A 17338-nucleotide genomic window follows, 5' to 3' on the forward strand; every position below is an offset into this window, starting at 1 on the left:
GAATGCTATTAAGCATAAGGAGGGTTCTATGAGAAAAATATATTTTAGTGAATGTAACAATTCAGTAGGGAGACCTTGATTTAAGGGACCATAGCTTGTGATAAACACAGAAGTTCTTTACATATTTTGACGTTGTCTAATTTTTAAAATGTTCATCATGTGTCACAATTTTTGTTACATTTATTTTTGTAAAATATTTTCTGTTCCCTTTTTGTAGGTTCTGTTGTAGTTATTCCTGAGACCACTAGAATGCACTATAATGCAGTATTTTGTGTTTGAAATGTTTTTTAAATTATATTTTAGGTTTTAGGGTATATGTGCACAATGTGCAGGTTTGTTACATCTGTATCCATGTGCCGTATTGGTTTGCCGCACCCATTAACTCGTCATTTAGCATTAGGTATATCTCCTAATGCTGTCCCTCCCCCATCCCCCCAACCCATAACAGTCCCCAGAGTGTGATGTTCCCCTTCCTGTGTCCATGAGTTCTCATTGTTCAATTCCCACCTACGAGTGAGAACATGCGGTGTTTGGTTTTTTGTCCTTGCGATAGTTTACTGAGAATGATGTTTTCCAGTTTCATCCATGTCCCTACAAAGGACATGAATTCGTCATTTTTTATGGCTGCATAGTATTCCATGGTGTATATGTGCCACATTTTCTTAATCCAGTCTATCGTTGTTGGACACTTGGGTTGGTTCCAACTCTTTGCTATTGTGAATAGTGCCACAATAAACATACATGTGCATGTGTCTTTATAGCAGCATGATTTATAGTCTTTGGGTATATACCCAGTAATGGGATGGCTGGGTCCAATGGTATTGCTAGTTCTAGATCCCTGAGGAATCGCCACACTGACTTCCACAATGGTTGAACTAGTTTACAGTCCCACCAACAGTGTAAAAGTGTTCCTATTTCTCCACATCCTCTCCAGCACCTGTTGATTCCTGGCTTTTTAATGATGGCCATTCTAACTGGTGTGAGATGGTATCTCATTGTGGTTTTGATTTGCATTTCTCTGATGGCCAGTGATGATGAGCATTTTTTCATGTGTCTTTTGGCTGCATAAATGTCTTCTTTTGAGAAGTGTCTGTTCATGTCCTTTGCCCACTTTTTGATGGGGTTTTTTTCTTGTAAATTTGTTTGAGTTCATTGTAGATTCTGGATATTAGCCCTTTGTCAGATGAGTAGGTTGCAAAAATTTTCTCCCATTCTGTAGGTTGCCTGTTCACTCTGATGGTAGTTTCTTTTGCTGTGCAGAAGCTCTTTAGTTTAATTAGATCCCATTTGTCAATTTTGGCTTTTGTTGCCATTGCTTTTGGTGTTTTAGACATGAAGTCCTTGCCCATGCCTATGTCCTGAATGGTATTGCCTAGGTTTTCTTCTGGGGTTTTTATGGTTTTAGCTCTAACATGTAAGTATTTAATCTATCGTGAATTAATTTTTGTATAAGGTGAAAGGAAGGGATCCAGTAGCCAGTTTCCCCAGCACCATTTATTAAATAGGGAATCCTTTCCCCATTGCTTGTTTTTGTCAGGTTTGTCAAAGATCAGATAGTTGTAGATATACCGCATTATTTCTGAGGGCTCTGTTCTGTTCCATTGATCTATATCTCTGTTGTGGTACCAGTACCATGCTGTTTTGGTTACTGTAGCCTTGTAGTATAGTTTGAAGTCAGGTAGCGTGATGCCTCCAGCTTTGTTCTTTTGGCTTAGGATTGACTTGGCGATGCAGTCTCTTTTTTGGTGCCATATGAACTTTAAAGTAGTTTTTTCCAATTCTGTGAAGAAAGTCATTGGTAGCTTGATGGGGATGGCATTGAATCTATAAATTACCTTGGGCAGTATGGCCATGTTCATGATATTGATTCTTCCAACCCATGAGCATGGAATGTTCTTCCATTTGTTTGTATCCTCTTTTATTTCATTGAGCAGTGGTTTGTAGTTCTCCTTGAAGAGTTCCTTCACATCCCTTGTAAGTTGGATTCTTAGGTATTTTATTCTCTTTGAAGCAATTGTGAATAGGAGTTCACTCATGATTTGGCTCTCTCTTTGTCTGTGATTGGTGTACAAGAATGCTTGTGATTTTTGTACATTGATTTTGTATCCTGAGACTTTGCTGAAGTTGCTAATCAGCTTAAGGAGATTTTGGGCTGAGACAATGGGGTTTTCTAGATATACAATCATGTCATCTGCAAACAGGGACAATTTGACTTCCTCTTTTCCTAATTGAATACCCTTTATTTCCTTCTCCTGCCTGATTGCCCTGGCCAGAACTTCCAGCACTGTGTTGAATAGGAGTGGTGAGAGAGGGCATCCCTGTCTTGTGCCAGTTTTCAAAGGGAAGGCTTCCAGTTTTTGCTCATTCAGTATGATATTGGCTGTGGGTTTGTCATAGATAGCTCTTATTATTTTGAGATATGTCCCATCAATACCTAATTTATTGAGAGTTTTTAGCATGAAGGGTTGTTGAATTTTGTCAAAGGCCTTTTCTGCATCTATTGAGATAATCATGTGGTTTTTGTCTTTGGTTCTGTTTATATGCTGGATTACATTTATTGATTTGCGTATGTTAAACCAGCCTTGCATCCCTGGGATGAAGCCCACTTGATCATGGTGGATAAGCTTTTTGATGTGCTGCTGGATTTGGTTTGCCAGTATTTTATTGAGGATTTTTGCATCAATGTTCATCAAGGATATTGGTCTGAAATTCTCTTTTTTGGTTATGTCTCTGCCAGGCTTTGGTATCAGGATGATGCTGGCCTCATAAAATGTGTTAGGGAGGATTCCCTCTTTTTCTATTGATTGGAATAGTTTCAGAAGGAATGGTACCAGTTCCTCCTTGTACCTCTGGTAGAATTCGGCTGTGAATCCATCAGGTCCTGGACTCTTTTTGGTTGGTAAGCTATTGATTATTGCCACAATTTCAGAACCTGTTATTGGTCTATTCAGAGATTCAACTTCTTCCTGGTTTAGTCTTGGGAGGGTGTATTTGTCGAGGAATTTATCCATTTCTTCTCTATTTTCTAGTTTATTTGCATAGAAGTGTTTGTAGTATTCTCTGATGGTAGATTGTATTTCTGTGGGATCAGTGGTGATATCCCCTTTTTCATTTTTTATTGCATCTATTTGATTCTTCTCTCCCTTCTTATTACTCTTGCTGTGGTCTATCAATTTTGTTGATCTTTTCAAAAAACCAGCTCCTGGATTCATTAATTTTTTGAAGCGTTTTTTGTGTCTCTATTTCCTTCAGTTCTGCTCTGATTTTAGTTATTTCTTGCCTTCTGCTAGCTTTTGAATGTTTGCTCTTGCTTTTCTAGTTCTTTTAATTGTGAGGTTAGGGTGTCAATTTTGGATCCTTCCTGCTTTCTCTTCTGGGCATTTAGTGCTATAAATTTCCCTCTACACACTGCTTTGAATGTGTCCCAGAGATTCTGGTATGTTGTGTCTTTGTTCTCATTGGTTTCAAAGAACATCTTTATTTCTGCCTTCATTTTATTATGTAAACAGTAGTCATTCAGGAACAGGTTGTTGAGTTTCCATGTAGTTGAGCAGTTTTGAGTGAGTTTCTTAATCCTGAGTTCTAGTTTGATTGCACTGTGGTCTGAGAGACAGTTTGTTATAATTTCTGTTCTTTTACATTTGCTGAGGAGAGCTTTACTTCCAACTATGTGGTCAATTTTGGAATAGGTGTGGTATGGTGCTGAAAAAAATGTATATTCTGTTGATTTGGGGTGGAGAGTTCTGTAGATGTCTATTAGGTCCACTTTGTGCAGAGCTGAGTTCAATTCCTGGATATCCTTGTTAACTCTCTGTCTCATTGATCTGTCTAATGTTGACAGTGGAGTGTTAAAATCTCCCATTATTATTGTGTGGGAGTTTAAGTCCCTTTATAGGTCACTCAGGACTTGCTTTATGAATCTGGGTGCTCCTGTGTTGGGTGCATATATATTTAGGATAGTTAGCTCTTCTTGTTTAATTGATCCCTTTACCATTATGTAATGGCCTTCTTTGTCTCTTTTGATCTTTGTTGGTTTAAAGTCTATTTTATCAGAGACTAGGATTGCAACCCCTGTCTTTTTTTTTGTTTTCCATTTGCTTGATAGATCTTCCTCCATCCCTTTATTTTGAGTTATGTGTGTCTCTGCATGTGAGATGGGTTTCCTGAATACAGCACACTGATGGGTCCTGACTCCTTATCCAGTTTGCCAGTCTGTATCTTTTAATTAGAGCATTCATCCCATTTACATTTAAAGTTAATATTGTTATGTGTGAATTTGATCCTGTCATTATGATGTTAGTTGGTTATTTTGCTCATTAGTTGATGCAGTTTCTTCCTAGCCTTGACGGTCTTTACAATTTGGCATGTTTTTTGCAGTGGCTGGTACCGGTTGTTCCTTTCCATGTTTAGTGCTTCCTTCAGGAGCTCTTTTAGGGCAGGCCTGGTGGTGACAAAATCACTCAGCATTTGCTTGTCTGTAAAGTATTTTATTTCTCCGTCACTTATGAAACTTAATTTGGCTGGATATGAAATTCTGGCTTGAAAATTCTTTTCTTTAAGAATGTTGAATATCGGCCCCCACTCTCTTCTGGCTTGCAGAGTTTCTGCCGAGAGATCAGCTGTTAGTCTGATGGGCTTCCCTTTGTGGGTAACCTGACCTTTCTCTCTGGCTGCCCTTAACATTTTTTCCTTCATTTCAACTTTGGTGAATCTGACAATTATGTGTCTTGGAGTTGCTCTTCTCGAGAAGTATCTTTGTGGCGTTCTCTTTATTGCCTGAATCTGAATGTTGGCCTGCCTTGCTAGGTTGGGGAAGTTCTCCTGGATAATATCTTGCAGAGTGTTTTCCAACTTGGTTCCATTCTCCCCATCATTTTCAGGTACACCAATCAGATGTAGGTTTGGTCTTTTCACATAGTCCCAAATTTCTTGGAGGCTTTGTTCATTTCTTTTTATTCTTTTTTCTCCAAACTTCCCTTCTCGCTTCATTTCATTCATTTCATCTTCCATCACTGATACCCTTTCTTCCAGTTGGTTGCATCAGCTCCTGAGGCTTCTCCCATCTTCAGGTAGTTCTCGAAACTTGGCTTTCAGCTCCATCAGCTCCTTTAAGCCCTTCTCTCCATTGGTTATTCTAGTTATCCATTCGTCTAATTTTTTTTCAAAGTTTTTAACTTCTTTGCTATTGTTTGGAATTTCCTCCCATAGCTCGGAATAGTTTGATTGTCTGAAGCCTTCTTCTCTCAACTCGTCAAAGTCATTCTCCGTCCAGCCTTGTTCCACTGCTGTTGAGGAACTGTGTTCCTTTGGAGGAGGAGAGGTGCTCTGCTTTTTAGAGTTTCCAGTTTTTCTGTTCTGTTTTTTCCCTCTCTTTGTGGTTTTATCTACTCTTGGTCTTTGATGATGGTGATGTACAGATGGGTTTTTGGTGTGGATGTCCTTTCTGTTTGTTAGTTTTCCTTCCACCAGACAGGACCCTCAGCTGCAGGTCTGTTGGAGTTTGCTAGAGGTCCACTCCAGACCCTGTTTGGCTGAGTGTCAGCAGCGGTGGCTGCAGAACAGTGGATTTTCGTGAGACCACAAATTCAGCTGTCTGATAGTTCCTCTGGAAGTTTTGTCTCAGAGGAGTACCTGGCCGAGTGAGGTGTCAGTCTGTCCCTACTAGGGGGTGCCTCCCAGTTAGGGTGCTAGGGGGTCAGGGACCCACTTTAGGAGGCAGTCTGTCCGTTCTCAGATCTCCAGCTGCGTGCTGGGAGAACCACTACTCTCTTCAAAGCTGTCAGACAGTGACATTTAAGTCTGCAGAGGTTCCTGCTGAAATTTTTGTCTGTGCCCTGCCCCCAGAGGTGGAGCCTACAGAGGCAGGCAGGCCTCCTTGAGCTGTGGTGGGCTCCACCCAGTTCGAGCTTCCTGGCTGCTTTGTTTACCTAAGCAAGCCTGGGCAATGGCGGGCACCCCTCCCCCAGCCTCGCTGCCACCTTGCAGTTTGATCTCAGACTGCTGTGCTAGCAATCAGCGAGATTCCGTGGGCATGGGACCCTCCAAGCCAGGTGCGGGACACAGTCTCCTGGTGTGCTGTTTTCCAAGCCCGTTGGAAAAGTGCAGTATTAGGGTGGGACTGACCCGATTTTCCAGGTGCCGTCTGTTACCCCTTTCTTTGACTAGGAAAGGGAACTCCCTTGCCCTGCTTCGCCTCGCGCACAGTGCGCTGCACCAACTGTCCTGCACCCACTGTTTGGCACTCCCTAGTGAGATGAACCCAGTACCTCAAATGGAAATGCAGAAATCACCCGTCTTCTGTGCCGCTCACACTGGGAGCTGTAGACCAGAGCTGTTCCTATTCGGCCATCTTGGCTCCACCCCCCCGAATATATATCATTTTAATATATGTGCAGTTGGCCAGGTGCAGTAGCTCACGCCTGTAGTCCCAGCACTTTGGGAGGTCAAGGTGGATGGATCACTTGAAGTCAGGAGTTTGAGACCAGCCTCACCAACATGGTGAAACTCCATCTCTACTAAAAATACAAAATTAGCCGGGCGTGGTAGCACATACCTGTAATCCCAGCTACTTGGGAGGCTGAGGCAGGAGAATTGCTTGAACCCGGGAGGTGGAGTTTGCAGTGAGCCAAGATTGCGCCATTGCACTCCAGCCTGGGCAACAAGAGTGAAACTTCATCTCAAAAAAAAAAAATGTGCGATTGGTGTTTACATGCAATTTTGTTATGTTTTAAAACTTTTAAATAATTGGAGAACTTTTTGAATTCTCCAAATTTGCAAATATTGCCTAACATATAGTTCATTCATTCATTTATTCATTCATTTATTTGAGATGGAGTCTCACTCTGTCACCCAGGCTTGGAGTCCAGTGGCACAATCTTGGCTTACAGCAACTGCTGCCTCCTGGCCTCAAGTGATTCTCTTGCCTCAGCCTCCTGGGTAGCTGGGACTACAGGTGTGTGCCTCTATGCCTAATTTTTTTGTATTTTTGTAGAGATGGGGTTTTGCCATGTTGGCCAGGCTGCTCTCGAACTCCTGACTTCGAATGATCTCCCCACCTTGGCCTCCCAAAGTGCTGGGATTACAGGTGTGAGCCACCATGCCCGGTCAACTTTCTTCCATAAAATAATAATGTATTTGAGACAATAAAGAGTAAACAAAGATGGGTTGAGGTTCTGATATCAAGAGGTAGACTAGACTCACCAGCTCAGTGCCTGGTTCTTGAATACCACCTTTGAAACTCATATTCAGATGTGTGCTTCAGTAAAATGAAATTTACTACCTGCTTTTTTGGAGGTTGATTATAAGTTGTTTAAACCCAAGGTTTCCAAAGTGGATATATAGCAGCTATTACTTTTGACCACAGAAAGAGAATCTTAAAATGTCTTTGCATATGTATTTTTTAATCTAGATAGTTACAAGAAAATGAGATATTTTCTGATATTTAATAAGTGAATTTTTACTAATGCCCACACTTTGACCTTAAATATGACTTACACATCTTCCTTTTAAAATAGATGTGTTCTTAGAATGTTAATTTTTTTTAAACAAAAAATGGTTTCATAATGAGCTATCCAAGAGATATTTTCAAAAACTTCAAAGGACCCATAATCTACTCTTCCGAGTAAAGGTGTCATTTTATCAATGAATGAGGAAGTAACTGTTGAGTAAAACCAGCTTATCTATGGCCTTCCCTTGTTGTCTCCCTTATTGGCGTCATGATAGGTGAACAGAAGGTAGTTCAGTTTCTCCAGATTACCATAGAAGACAGCTCTGTGGATCCTCCTCAGATGAGATGATTTAATGTGGTATTGGGGAAATGAGAAGCCTTTCAAGCACAAGTGCTCCCTGAGGGTGGGCCACCATTCTGGCTCGTAGTCTTCCATAATCATCAGCTGCAAATTGTAGCCTGGGAATGCTCCAGCCTTATTTCAGCTCGCCTTCAGGGATCGCCGCCTCTGAAACAAGCCATGCAGTCTGTCTACGGACCTTCGCACAGACTCAGCGCCTCCCGCCTCTCAGCAGAAACGCCCAACAGAACCATTAGGACCAGTGAGCACGCGTACCTTAGCCGGCCCCGCCTGGCAGGCCTGAGGTGGAGAAACTGCCCTAGCAGCTCTCTCATGGCGCCCAGTGCAGGCGGCCGTTGCTGCTCAGGTGCTGCGGGCTGGCGGGGCTCCCTGGAGCGCGACACACACCCTGTCCCAGGGCCTGTTTGACTGTCGCCCACACGCTCTTCTCTTCCACCGGCTCCCGATGCTCAGAGCCCCCCCGCGTGGGGCCCTCTGCAGCCCAGGGATGGGGCTGAGTGGTGCTTCTCCACCTGGTGCCGCCGCTGGGCCCACAGCCCGACTTTGCCACTGCGTCACCCCCAGGGACCGCGCTGATGGGCGTGAGGCAGGAGGACCGGATCTGGGGTTGCCACCGCTGCAGCCAGCGCACCACTTGCAGTGGCAGCTGCAGCTCGGGCTCTGGCGGGGGCTGGCGGGGTTCCCCTGGGATGGCCTCCTGGGCCCTGAGTGTGCCGCCCATCCGGCCAGAGGGTGCGCGCCTCCTGCACTCCGGGGCGGAAGCCCATGCCTGGCGCTCCTGCCGCAGACTGCCTGACTTGCCGGGGTCCGTGCAGCTGGAGGCGCCCACCTGGTCGGGGATACCCAATCCTTGGCAACCCCTGCTCCATGTGCTGGTGGCGGCTGCAGCTGCAGCGCCCATGGGCTGACGTGGCTTCCCGGAGCTGCGGCCAGTGACGCCCAAGGGCCCCACAGGCTGCGCTGCCCTTGCCAGCTGCTCCTGACCCATGCCCAGAGCGCAGAACCTGGCGGCTGGCACTCTGCAGCCACGGGGATGAAGCTGAGTGCTGGTTCTCGGCCTCGTGGCTCCGCTGGGGCCACAACCTGACTTCACTTCCCCGTCGCCCAAGTTGTGTGATGGGCACGTGTAAGGAGGGGCAATCGAGGTTCCCAAGGCTGCTGCCTGCATGCCACTCCGTGGCCACTAGGATAGGGCTAAGGAGCCACCAGAGGATGAGCATGTCGTGGCCATCGAGATGGGGCTGAGAATCTATCTATATCCTTATGCACCTGCCCAGCCAACTTCCCGACAGCCACTACTGCAGCGTCCTGTCAGGGAGTCCTTGCTGTTGGGGCGGGGATGGGGAGGGCATGGAGAATCAGGGATGGTCTGGCCATTGCTGCTGGTGCCTGATGTGCAGGTGGCAGCTGCACCTAGGGCACGGGCTGGTAGGTCTTCTTTTGCATGGTTTCCAGGTGGCCCATTGCACCGTGACCAAGCCAGAGGGTCCACTCCATCTTAGCCCACACTAGGAGTACAGGGGCTACAGGCATGGGTACTGCGTGGCCAACCAGAAGGGGCTCAGCAGCCAGTTCAGCTTTCCTGCCTTTGCAGGGCCTGGTTGACAGTGGTGGTAGTGTCTGGCACCAGAGTCAGTGGTTAGGGTCCTGGTTGGGGAAAGGGGTGGGCAGATGGGGGTTGCCTGGCCACTGCAACCCAAGGGAGACATGCAGGTGGCAGCCACACTATAGGTGCAAGAGTGGGCTAGCAGAGCTCCCTTGGGATGGTCTCCAGGTCGCTGAGTGTACTGTCAACCTGGCTTAAAAATGCACTCCTACTCGACCCTTGCCTGGAGCATGGACCTTGGCACTGGGCATTCTGCAGCCACACGCATGAGGCTGAGGGGTGGTTTCCTGGGGTGGAAGCCACAGACCCACCGACTGCCTGACTTCATGCCATGTGAATAATTGCAACCATGTGAATAATTTCATTAAATGTAAATTAAGCATATATATTAAAAGAACAAAGCTGGAAGCATCACACTACCTGACTTCAAACTATACTACAAGGTTACAGTAACCAAAACAGCATGGTACTGGTACCAAAACAGATATATAGATCAATGGAACAGAACAGAGGCCTCAGAAGTAACACTACACACCTACAATCATCTGATCTTTGACAAACCTGACACAAGCAATGGGAAAAGGATTTCCTATTTAATAAATGGTGTTCGGAAAACTGGCTAGCCATATGCAGAAAAATGAAACTGAACCCCTTCCTTATACCTTATACAAAAATTATCTCAAGATAGATTAAAGACTTAAATGTAAGACCTAAAAACCATAAAAATCCTAGAAGAAAACCTAGGCAATACAATTCAGGACAAGGCATGAGCAAAGACTTCATGTCTAAAACACCGGAAGCAATGGCAACAAAAGCCAAAATTGACAAATGGGACCTAATTAAACTAAAGAGCTTCTGCACAGCAAAAGAAACTATCATCAAAGTGAACAGGCAACCTACAGAATGGGAGAAAATTTTTAAAATCTATCCATCTGACAAAGGGCTAATATCCAGAATCTACAAAGAACTTAAACAAATTTACAAGAAAAAAACAACCCCATCAAAAAGTGGGCAAAGATATGAACAGACACTTCTCAAAAGAAGACTTTTTTTTTAAATTTTTTATTTAACATTTTCTAAAAATACAAACAGATGCATATCAAGGTTTGCACATGGGAAGACGGGGAACAGAAATGGGGGGTGGGAATGAAAGAAAAATGAGAGAGGGACTTTGTATGGATCAATGATAATAACTCAATCCTCTATGTCTTTGACAAGAAGGAGAAGGAAGGGAAATAAAGTGGGATAAAGGATCAGAAAGGGAGGAAAATAGAAAAAATTGGAGTATGACTCCAGGGTAGACCTGTTTTGTTGTTGCTGGGTTGGTTGGTTGGTTTGTTGTATTTTTTGTATGTTTCGCCATGTTGGCCAGGCTGGTCTTGAACCCCTAGCCTCAAGTGATCAACCCGCCTCGGCCTCCCAGAGTGCTGGCATTACAGGTGTGAGCCACCACGTCCAGCCCCCACACTGCGTCTGGCCTCCGTGGTAGACCTCCCAGAGGGGGCAGCCGGGCAGAGGCGCTCCCCCATCCCAGACGGGGCGGCCGGGCAGAGGTGCTCCTCACTTCCCAGACAGGGCAGCTGGGCAGAGGCGCTCCTCACTTCCCAGACGGGGCGGTCAGGCAGAGGCGCTCCTCACTTCCCAGACAGGGCAGCCAGGCAGAGGCGCTCCTCACTTCCTAGACGGGGCAGCCGGGCAGAGGCGCTCTTCACATCCCAGAAGATGGGCGGCCAGGCAGAGACGCTCCCCACCTCCCAGACAGGGTGGCGGCCGGGCAGAGGTTGCAATCCTAGCACCCTGGGAGGCCAAAGCAGGCAGCTGGGAGGCGGAGGCTACAGCAAGCCGAGACCATGCCACCGCACTCCAGCCTGGGCAACACCGAGCACCGAGTGAGCGAGACTCCGTCTGCAATCCCAGCACCTCGGTAGGCCGAGGCAGGCAGATCACTCGAGGTCGGGAGTTGGAGACCAGCCTGGCCAACATGTCGAAACCCTGCCTCCACCAAAAATACAAAAACCACCCAGATGTGGTGGCGCGCGGCCGCAATCCCAGCCACCCAGCAGGCCGAGGCAGGAGAATCACAGGAGCCCAAGGGCAAGCCCAGACCATGCCGCTACACTGCAGCCTGGGCAACAGAGGGAGACCGTTCCAAAGAAAGAAAGACAGAGAGAGAGAGAGAGGGAGAGAGAGGAAGGGAAGGAAAGGAAAGGAAGAAGGAAGGAAGGAAGGAGAAAGAAAAGAAAGAAAAAGGAAGGAAGGAAGGAAAGGAAAGAGAAAAGAAAGAAAAGAAAGGAAGGGAGGAAGGAAGGCAAAAAGACATTTATGCAGCTAATAAACATGAAAAAATGCTCATCATCACTGGTCATTAGAGAAATGCAAAAAAAATTAGAATGGAGATCATTAAAAAGTCAGGAAACAACAGATGCTGGAGAGGATGTGGAGAAATAGGAATGCTTTTACACTGTTGATGGGAGTGCCAATTAGTTCAACCACTGTGGAAGACAGTGTGGCTATTCCTCAAGGATCTAGAACTAGAAATACCATTTGACCCAGCAATCCCATTACAAGGTATATACCCAAAGGATTATAAATCATTCTACTATGAAAACACATGCACACGTATGTTTATTGTGGCACTGTTCACAATAGCAAAGACTTGGAACCAACCCAAATGTTCATCAATGATAGACTGGATAAAGAAAATGTGGCACATATACACCATGGAATACTATGCGGCCATAAAAAAGGATGAGTTTATGTCCTTTGCAGGAACATGAATAAAGCTGGAAACCATCATTCTTAGCAAACTAACATAAGGTGCTGGGATTACAGGCATGAGCCACCACGCCCAGCCCCATAAACACATTTATAAAACAATTATGTTTGGAATTAAGTAAATGTATGCCCAAAGGCACAAAGATTTCAATTTTGGTTCAAATCTCTGATGGGTCAGCCTTAACATCTGAAAAGCACACTGTATACATCCATGCCTACTAATAATTAAAATCTCTTCTCAACAGGATATTGACTAGTGTACTAAAGAAGCAAGGCAAATATTGTTTAGGTAGGCATGAATTACAACTAATTGCTGGTGCCCTAAAAAGGAAAACAAAATCCAAATTTGGTAATGGAAAAAGGAATTCTTTCCCCTATCAAAAACCAATAAACAAATCATACTAAATTATGGATTTAGGTAAAGCCCAAAATTTTAATCTCTAGGTTATGGAAAAATGTTAGTTTTTCTTTATGTATCTTTCAAAGTTTGCAATGAAAACTGAACCAAGTTCTATACTTGTAAAGAAGTTTTACCATTGCCTTCATTTTCTATAAAATCAACTTTTAATTTTATTTTACTTTTTTGAGATGGAATCTCACTCTGTTGCACAGGCTGGAGTGCAGTTGTGCAATCTTGGCTTACTGCAACCTCTACCTCCCGGGCTCAAGCAATTCTCCTGCCTTAGCCTGTCAAGTAGCTGGGATTATAGGCACCTGCCGCCATGCCTGGCTAATTTTTGGTATTTTCTGTAGAGACAGCGTTTCTCCATGTTGGCCAGGCTGGTTTTGAGCTCCTGACCTCAACTGATCCGCCCGCTTCGGCCTCCCAAAGTGCTGGATTACAGGCGTGAGCCACCGCACCCAGCCCAAGTTTTTATTTTTAAAAGCCAAGTAAACACATCAAAAACAAAACTACTACTTACATCGTAAGTTAGTGAGTCTGCTTCATTGGCCACTGTAAGGCCTGCTAGTTCTCCAAGTCCCAGTTCACTTTCAAGGGCTTCATCTGCTCCCATGATGAATGACTTTCCAGAAGAAGGAGGAAATGTCAATGCTTACACTGAAGAGGGAAGACAAAGGAAACATTAAAAAATCTCTAAGGAGCCAATATTTAGTCTCATTTGCTTGCATCAAATTTCTTGTAAGTGCACATATACACTTAATTGTTTTTAAATACTTTTAAACACAATAAAATTTAGTGAGCAGAAAATCCTAAATAATTTATTGCTCTTTCCTTAACTACAGGTAAAGGCATCAACTAATTACAAAAGTAAAACATGAAACAAATCTAAGAATCCACTTTCTTTTTCACTATATAGAAAAATAATGACTTTAGGAAAGTAAGTTTTCCTCATTTGATATTTCATGTTAATTACCTAAACAATTTCTATTAATTACTAAATATATGTAACAAGTGCTGGTCTCATTCAAAATATAATTCATTAATTTTATAACCTAGAAGAATATAGAAAATTTCAAATGAAAATGGGTCAAACTCTAAAATGTGCCTACTTATGTGACAAAATCAATATGTAGTGTTACAAGTCAGGATTACCTCTGCCGGGCAGGAGAGGGGTAGTGATCAAAGAAAGGAAGCAACAACAGGACTTCCAGGGCCCTGGTAATGTTCTACTTGTTAACCTAAGGGGAGGTGACATGGGAGGTTAATAATTCTATCTTGATGACAATTCACTGAGCTGTACCCTTATGATATCAGCACTCTTCTGTAGGTATATTATAGTTCATCTAAAAAGGTTTACTTCAGATTATATATATTTTTCTTATGTTTTTTTTTCTGAGACAGAGTCTCGCTCTGTCACCCAGGCTGGAGTGCAGTGGTGACATCTTGGTTCACTGCAACCTCCACCTCCTGGGTTCAAGATATTCTCCTGCCTCAGCCTCCAGAGTAGCTGGGATTACAGGTGCGTGCCACCACACCTGGCTAATTCTTGTATTTTTAGTAGAGATGGGGTTTCACTATGTTGGCTGGGCTGGTCGCGAACTCCTGACATCAAGTGATCCACCTGCTTTGGCCTCCCAAAGTGCTGGGATTACAGGCGTGAGCCACTGGCCCCAGTAAAGACAATTTTTTACTTGTTTATTTGTTTTTTAGATGGAGTCATGCTCTGTGGCCCAGGCTGGAGTGCAATGGCATGATGTCAGCTTACTGCAACCTCCTCCTCCTAAGTTCAAGCAATTCTCCTGCCTCAGCCTCCCAAGTAGCTGGGATTACAGGCGCCTGCCACCATGCTTGGCTAATTTTTGTATTTTTAGTAGAGACAGGGTTTCCTCATGTTGACCAGGCTGATCTCAAATTCTGATCTCAGGTGATCCACCCGCCTTGGCCTCTCAAAGTGCTGGGGATACAGGCGGGAGCCACTGCGCCCAGCGAGAAAATTTTTTAAAGTGTCCATTTGAATACTTTCATTAGCTTTGAATTGTGCTTCAAAGATGTCAGTTTTACTTTGTGAATAAACTGAAATATCCTATTTTGTAACATTTTGAACATAACAATCCAATTCCTTCAACAACCATCATAGAAAAATCAGTTAAAAGCAAAATGTCAAAATAATGATTTTACTTAATTTGGTCAATAACAAAATGTCACTCTTTATAAATGCAAATTGTTCCAACAAATGTCACAGATGGTCTTTGAGTAGTTTCCTAGAGGTGGTTACATATGACAAATATTTGTGAGTCAATAAGATGAATTTAGTAGTTCAAACCCTAGCTGCTAAAGGGGTAAATTAATTTTCTTAAAAGAAGTCAACTGTATTGACTAGTGCATGTACAAGACATTTTTCAGTTTTATATTCAATCATGTCTAATAATAAATACTCATTGAATAAATGAAAGAACTGGCCAGGCTCAGAGGCTCATGCCTGTAATCTTAGTGTTTTGGGATACCAAGGTGAGAGGACCCTTTGGGGTCAGGCGTCTGAGACCACCCTGGATGACAGGGCGAGACCCCTATCTCTTAAAAAAAAATCTGATACAGGGGTCTCACTCTGTCACCCAGGCTGGAGTGCAGTGGTGTGATCTCAGCTCACTGCAACGTATGCCTCCCAGGTTCAAGCAAATTCTCCTGTCTCAGCCTCCCAAGTAGCTGAGATTACAGGCACCTGCCACCATTCCTGGCTCATTTTTGTATTTTTAGTTGAGATGGGGTTTTGCCACGTTGGCCAGGCTGGTCTCAAACTCCTGACCTCAAGCGATCCGCCCGCCTTGGCCTCCCAAAGTGTTGGGATTACAGGCGTGAGCCATCATGCCCGGCCTCTACAAAACTGTTTTTAACAATTAACCAAGCACGGTGGTGCATGCCTCTAGTCCTAGCTCCCTGGAAGGCTTCAGGCAGGAGGATCTCTTGAGCCCAGGAGTCTGAGGCTACAGTGAGCTATGACTGCGCCACTGCACTCCAACCTAGGCAACAGAGCAAGACCGTGTCTTTAAAAAAATTTAAAAATAGTTACTTGCTTTTAAAAACAGTAGTGACAAACTCTTAAAATCCTCAAAGAACAAAATAGAGCATAAATTAAGACATTATCAAACCACCATACAATACAGTAGCAAAAATAAACATAGGTTTTACCCAAAATACCATATATCATCCGAGAAGTTCAAACAACTCTAAACATTTTCTAATGAAGAATGGTTGTTTAAGTTAGAACGGCAATTTTCAGGTCAAAAATATCAGTTGAATGACTCATGTGAGACTATGACGGTAGGTCTTCAGCCAGGTGTTTTTTGTTTGATTTGTTCTCATTTCTAACATTTCCAGATAACTTTGTTCAGGTGTAAAAGACTAAGATTCCTAGGATAGACCATATACATTACATAAGCTAATTCTAACTACTGCTCTACAAATGGCCAAGTAAAACCTGAAAACAAAGAAGGTAACAACTCCTTCCTTACATGCCAGTGGACAGCCAGGACACTCCAGGACTGAAGAGGGAGAGCAATAATAAGCATCACTGTTACCTGATTGTTCCTAAGGAGCCTTAGAACTTAAGACTATAGGTCACATTTCCATCTGGCAACTAAACCTTCCTAGCCCTAATCAGCTTTTACCAACAAACAAAACAAAACAAAACTCTGTGCCTTTTAAGTGTGACACTGCCTTCTGATTTTTTTTTAAGACAGAATCTCACCCTGTCACCCAGACTGGAGTGCAGTGGTGTGATGTCAGCTCACTGCAACCTCCGCCTCCTGGGTTCAAGTGATTCTCCTGCCTCAGCCTCCCAAGTAGCTGGGACTACAGGCACACGCCACCATGTGCAGCTAATTTTTGTATTTTTATTTGAGACAGGGTTTCACCATGTTGGCCAGGCTGGTCTTGAATTTCTGGCCTCAAGTGATCTGCCCACCTCAGCCTCCCAAACTGCTGGGATTACAGGCGTGAGCAACTAAACTGCACCCGGCCCTGCCTTCTGAATTATTAAAATAAAAATAAAGTAACAAAATTATAGAGCACGCACAGCATATGAAAGTTCTTTCTGAAAGTGGACTGAAGACCAAGAAGTATCAGTTATAGACAATTAAATATACAATCTATCTCTTAAATGTTTTTTCTATTTCCAAAATCCTGCACTGAGGGGGAAGGCTTAGGACCACTGCTGCAGATAGTAAGTTAAACAAACATTCAATGCTTGAGTTTTAAAGTTCCTATGTTTTTTATCAAGGACATCTTCTGTGGCTTATATAATGCTTTTGTACATCTGTCATTTAGTAAATAGTATATATCCTGCCTCTATTATTAGAATTCTGCATAATTCATGTATGGCCTGAGATGAAATCTGATAAACTTTTTGAATTATGAGAATAAGAGAAAAAATAACTTTTCTCCTTATCTAGAACTGATCTTGGGATAAATGCAACTGATTAGAAGACTCATACCTATAATGTCAACAGAATGCATCTCCTGGTGATCAACATACCTACTGAGGACCATGACCTCACATCTGTAATTCAAAAGACATCAAATAAATTTTACATCTAGAGTGTGATGTGTTGATTCTTTGTATGGGTAATAAATTCCAAGTATGCTATAATTGACTCTAACAAATGATTAACCATGTACTGGTCAAAAATTTCACTGAAAAAGTATTCAAATCATGAAAATCTATATACATCTAAATCAAATCAGTTTAAG

At 43.6% G+C, this 17338-nt stretch overlaps 1 protein-coding gene across 2 annotated transcripts in view; it reads right to left on the reverse strand.

The window, feature by feature from the left end:
* The window catches only part of LOC115835179 (striatin-like), a 173181-nt gene that overhangs the window by 151156 nt on the left and 4687 nt on the right, over window positions 1-17338 (reverse strand). For both annotated transcript variants that reach the window (XM_030813300.1, XM_030813301.1), the window contains exon 4: window positions 13113-13249. In XM_030813300.1, the coding sequence (XP_030669160.1) occupies window positions 13245-13249 (5 nt within the window). In that variant the 3' untranslated portion in view covers window positions 13113-13244. The remainder of the gene's footprint in view (window positions 1-13112; window positions 13250-17338) is intronic.

Source organism: Nomascus leucogenys, chromosome 5 (genome assembly GCF_006542625.1).
Source record: "Nomascus leucogenys isolate Asia chromosome 5, Asia_NLE_v1, whole genome shotgun sequence".
Classification (NCBI taxonomy): domain Eukaryota; kingdom Metazoa; phylum Chordata; class Mammalia; order Primates; family Hylobatidae; genus Nomascus; species Nomascus leucogenys.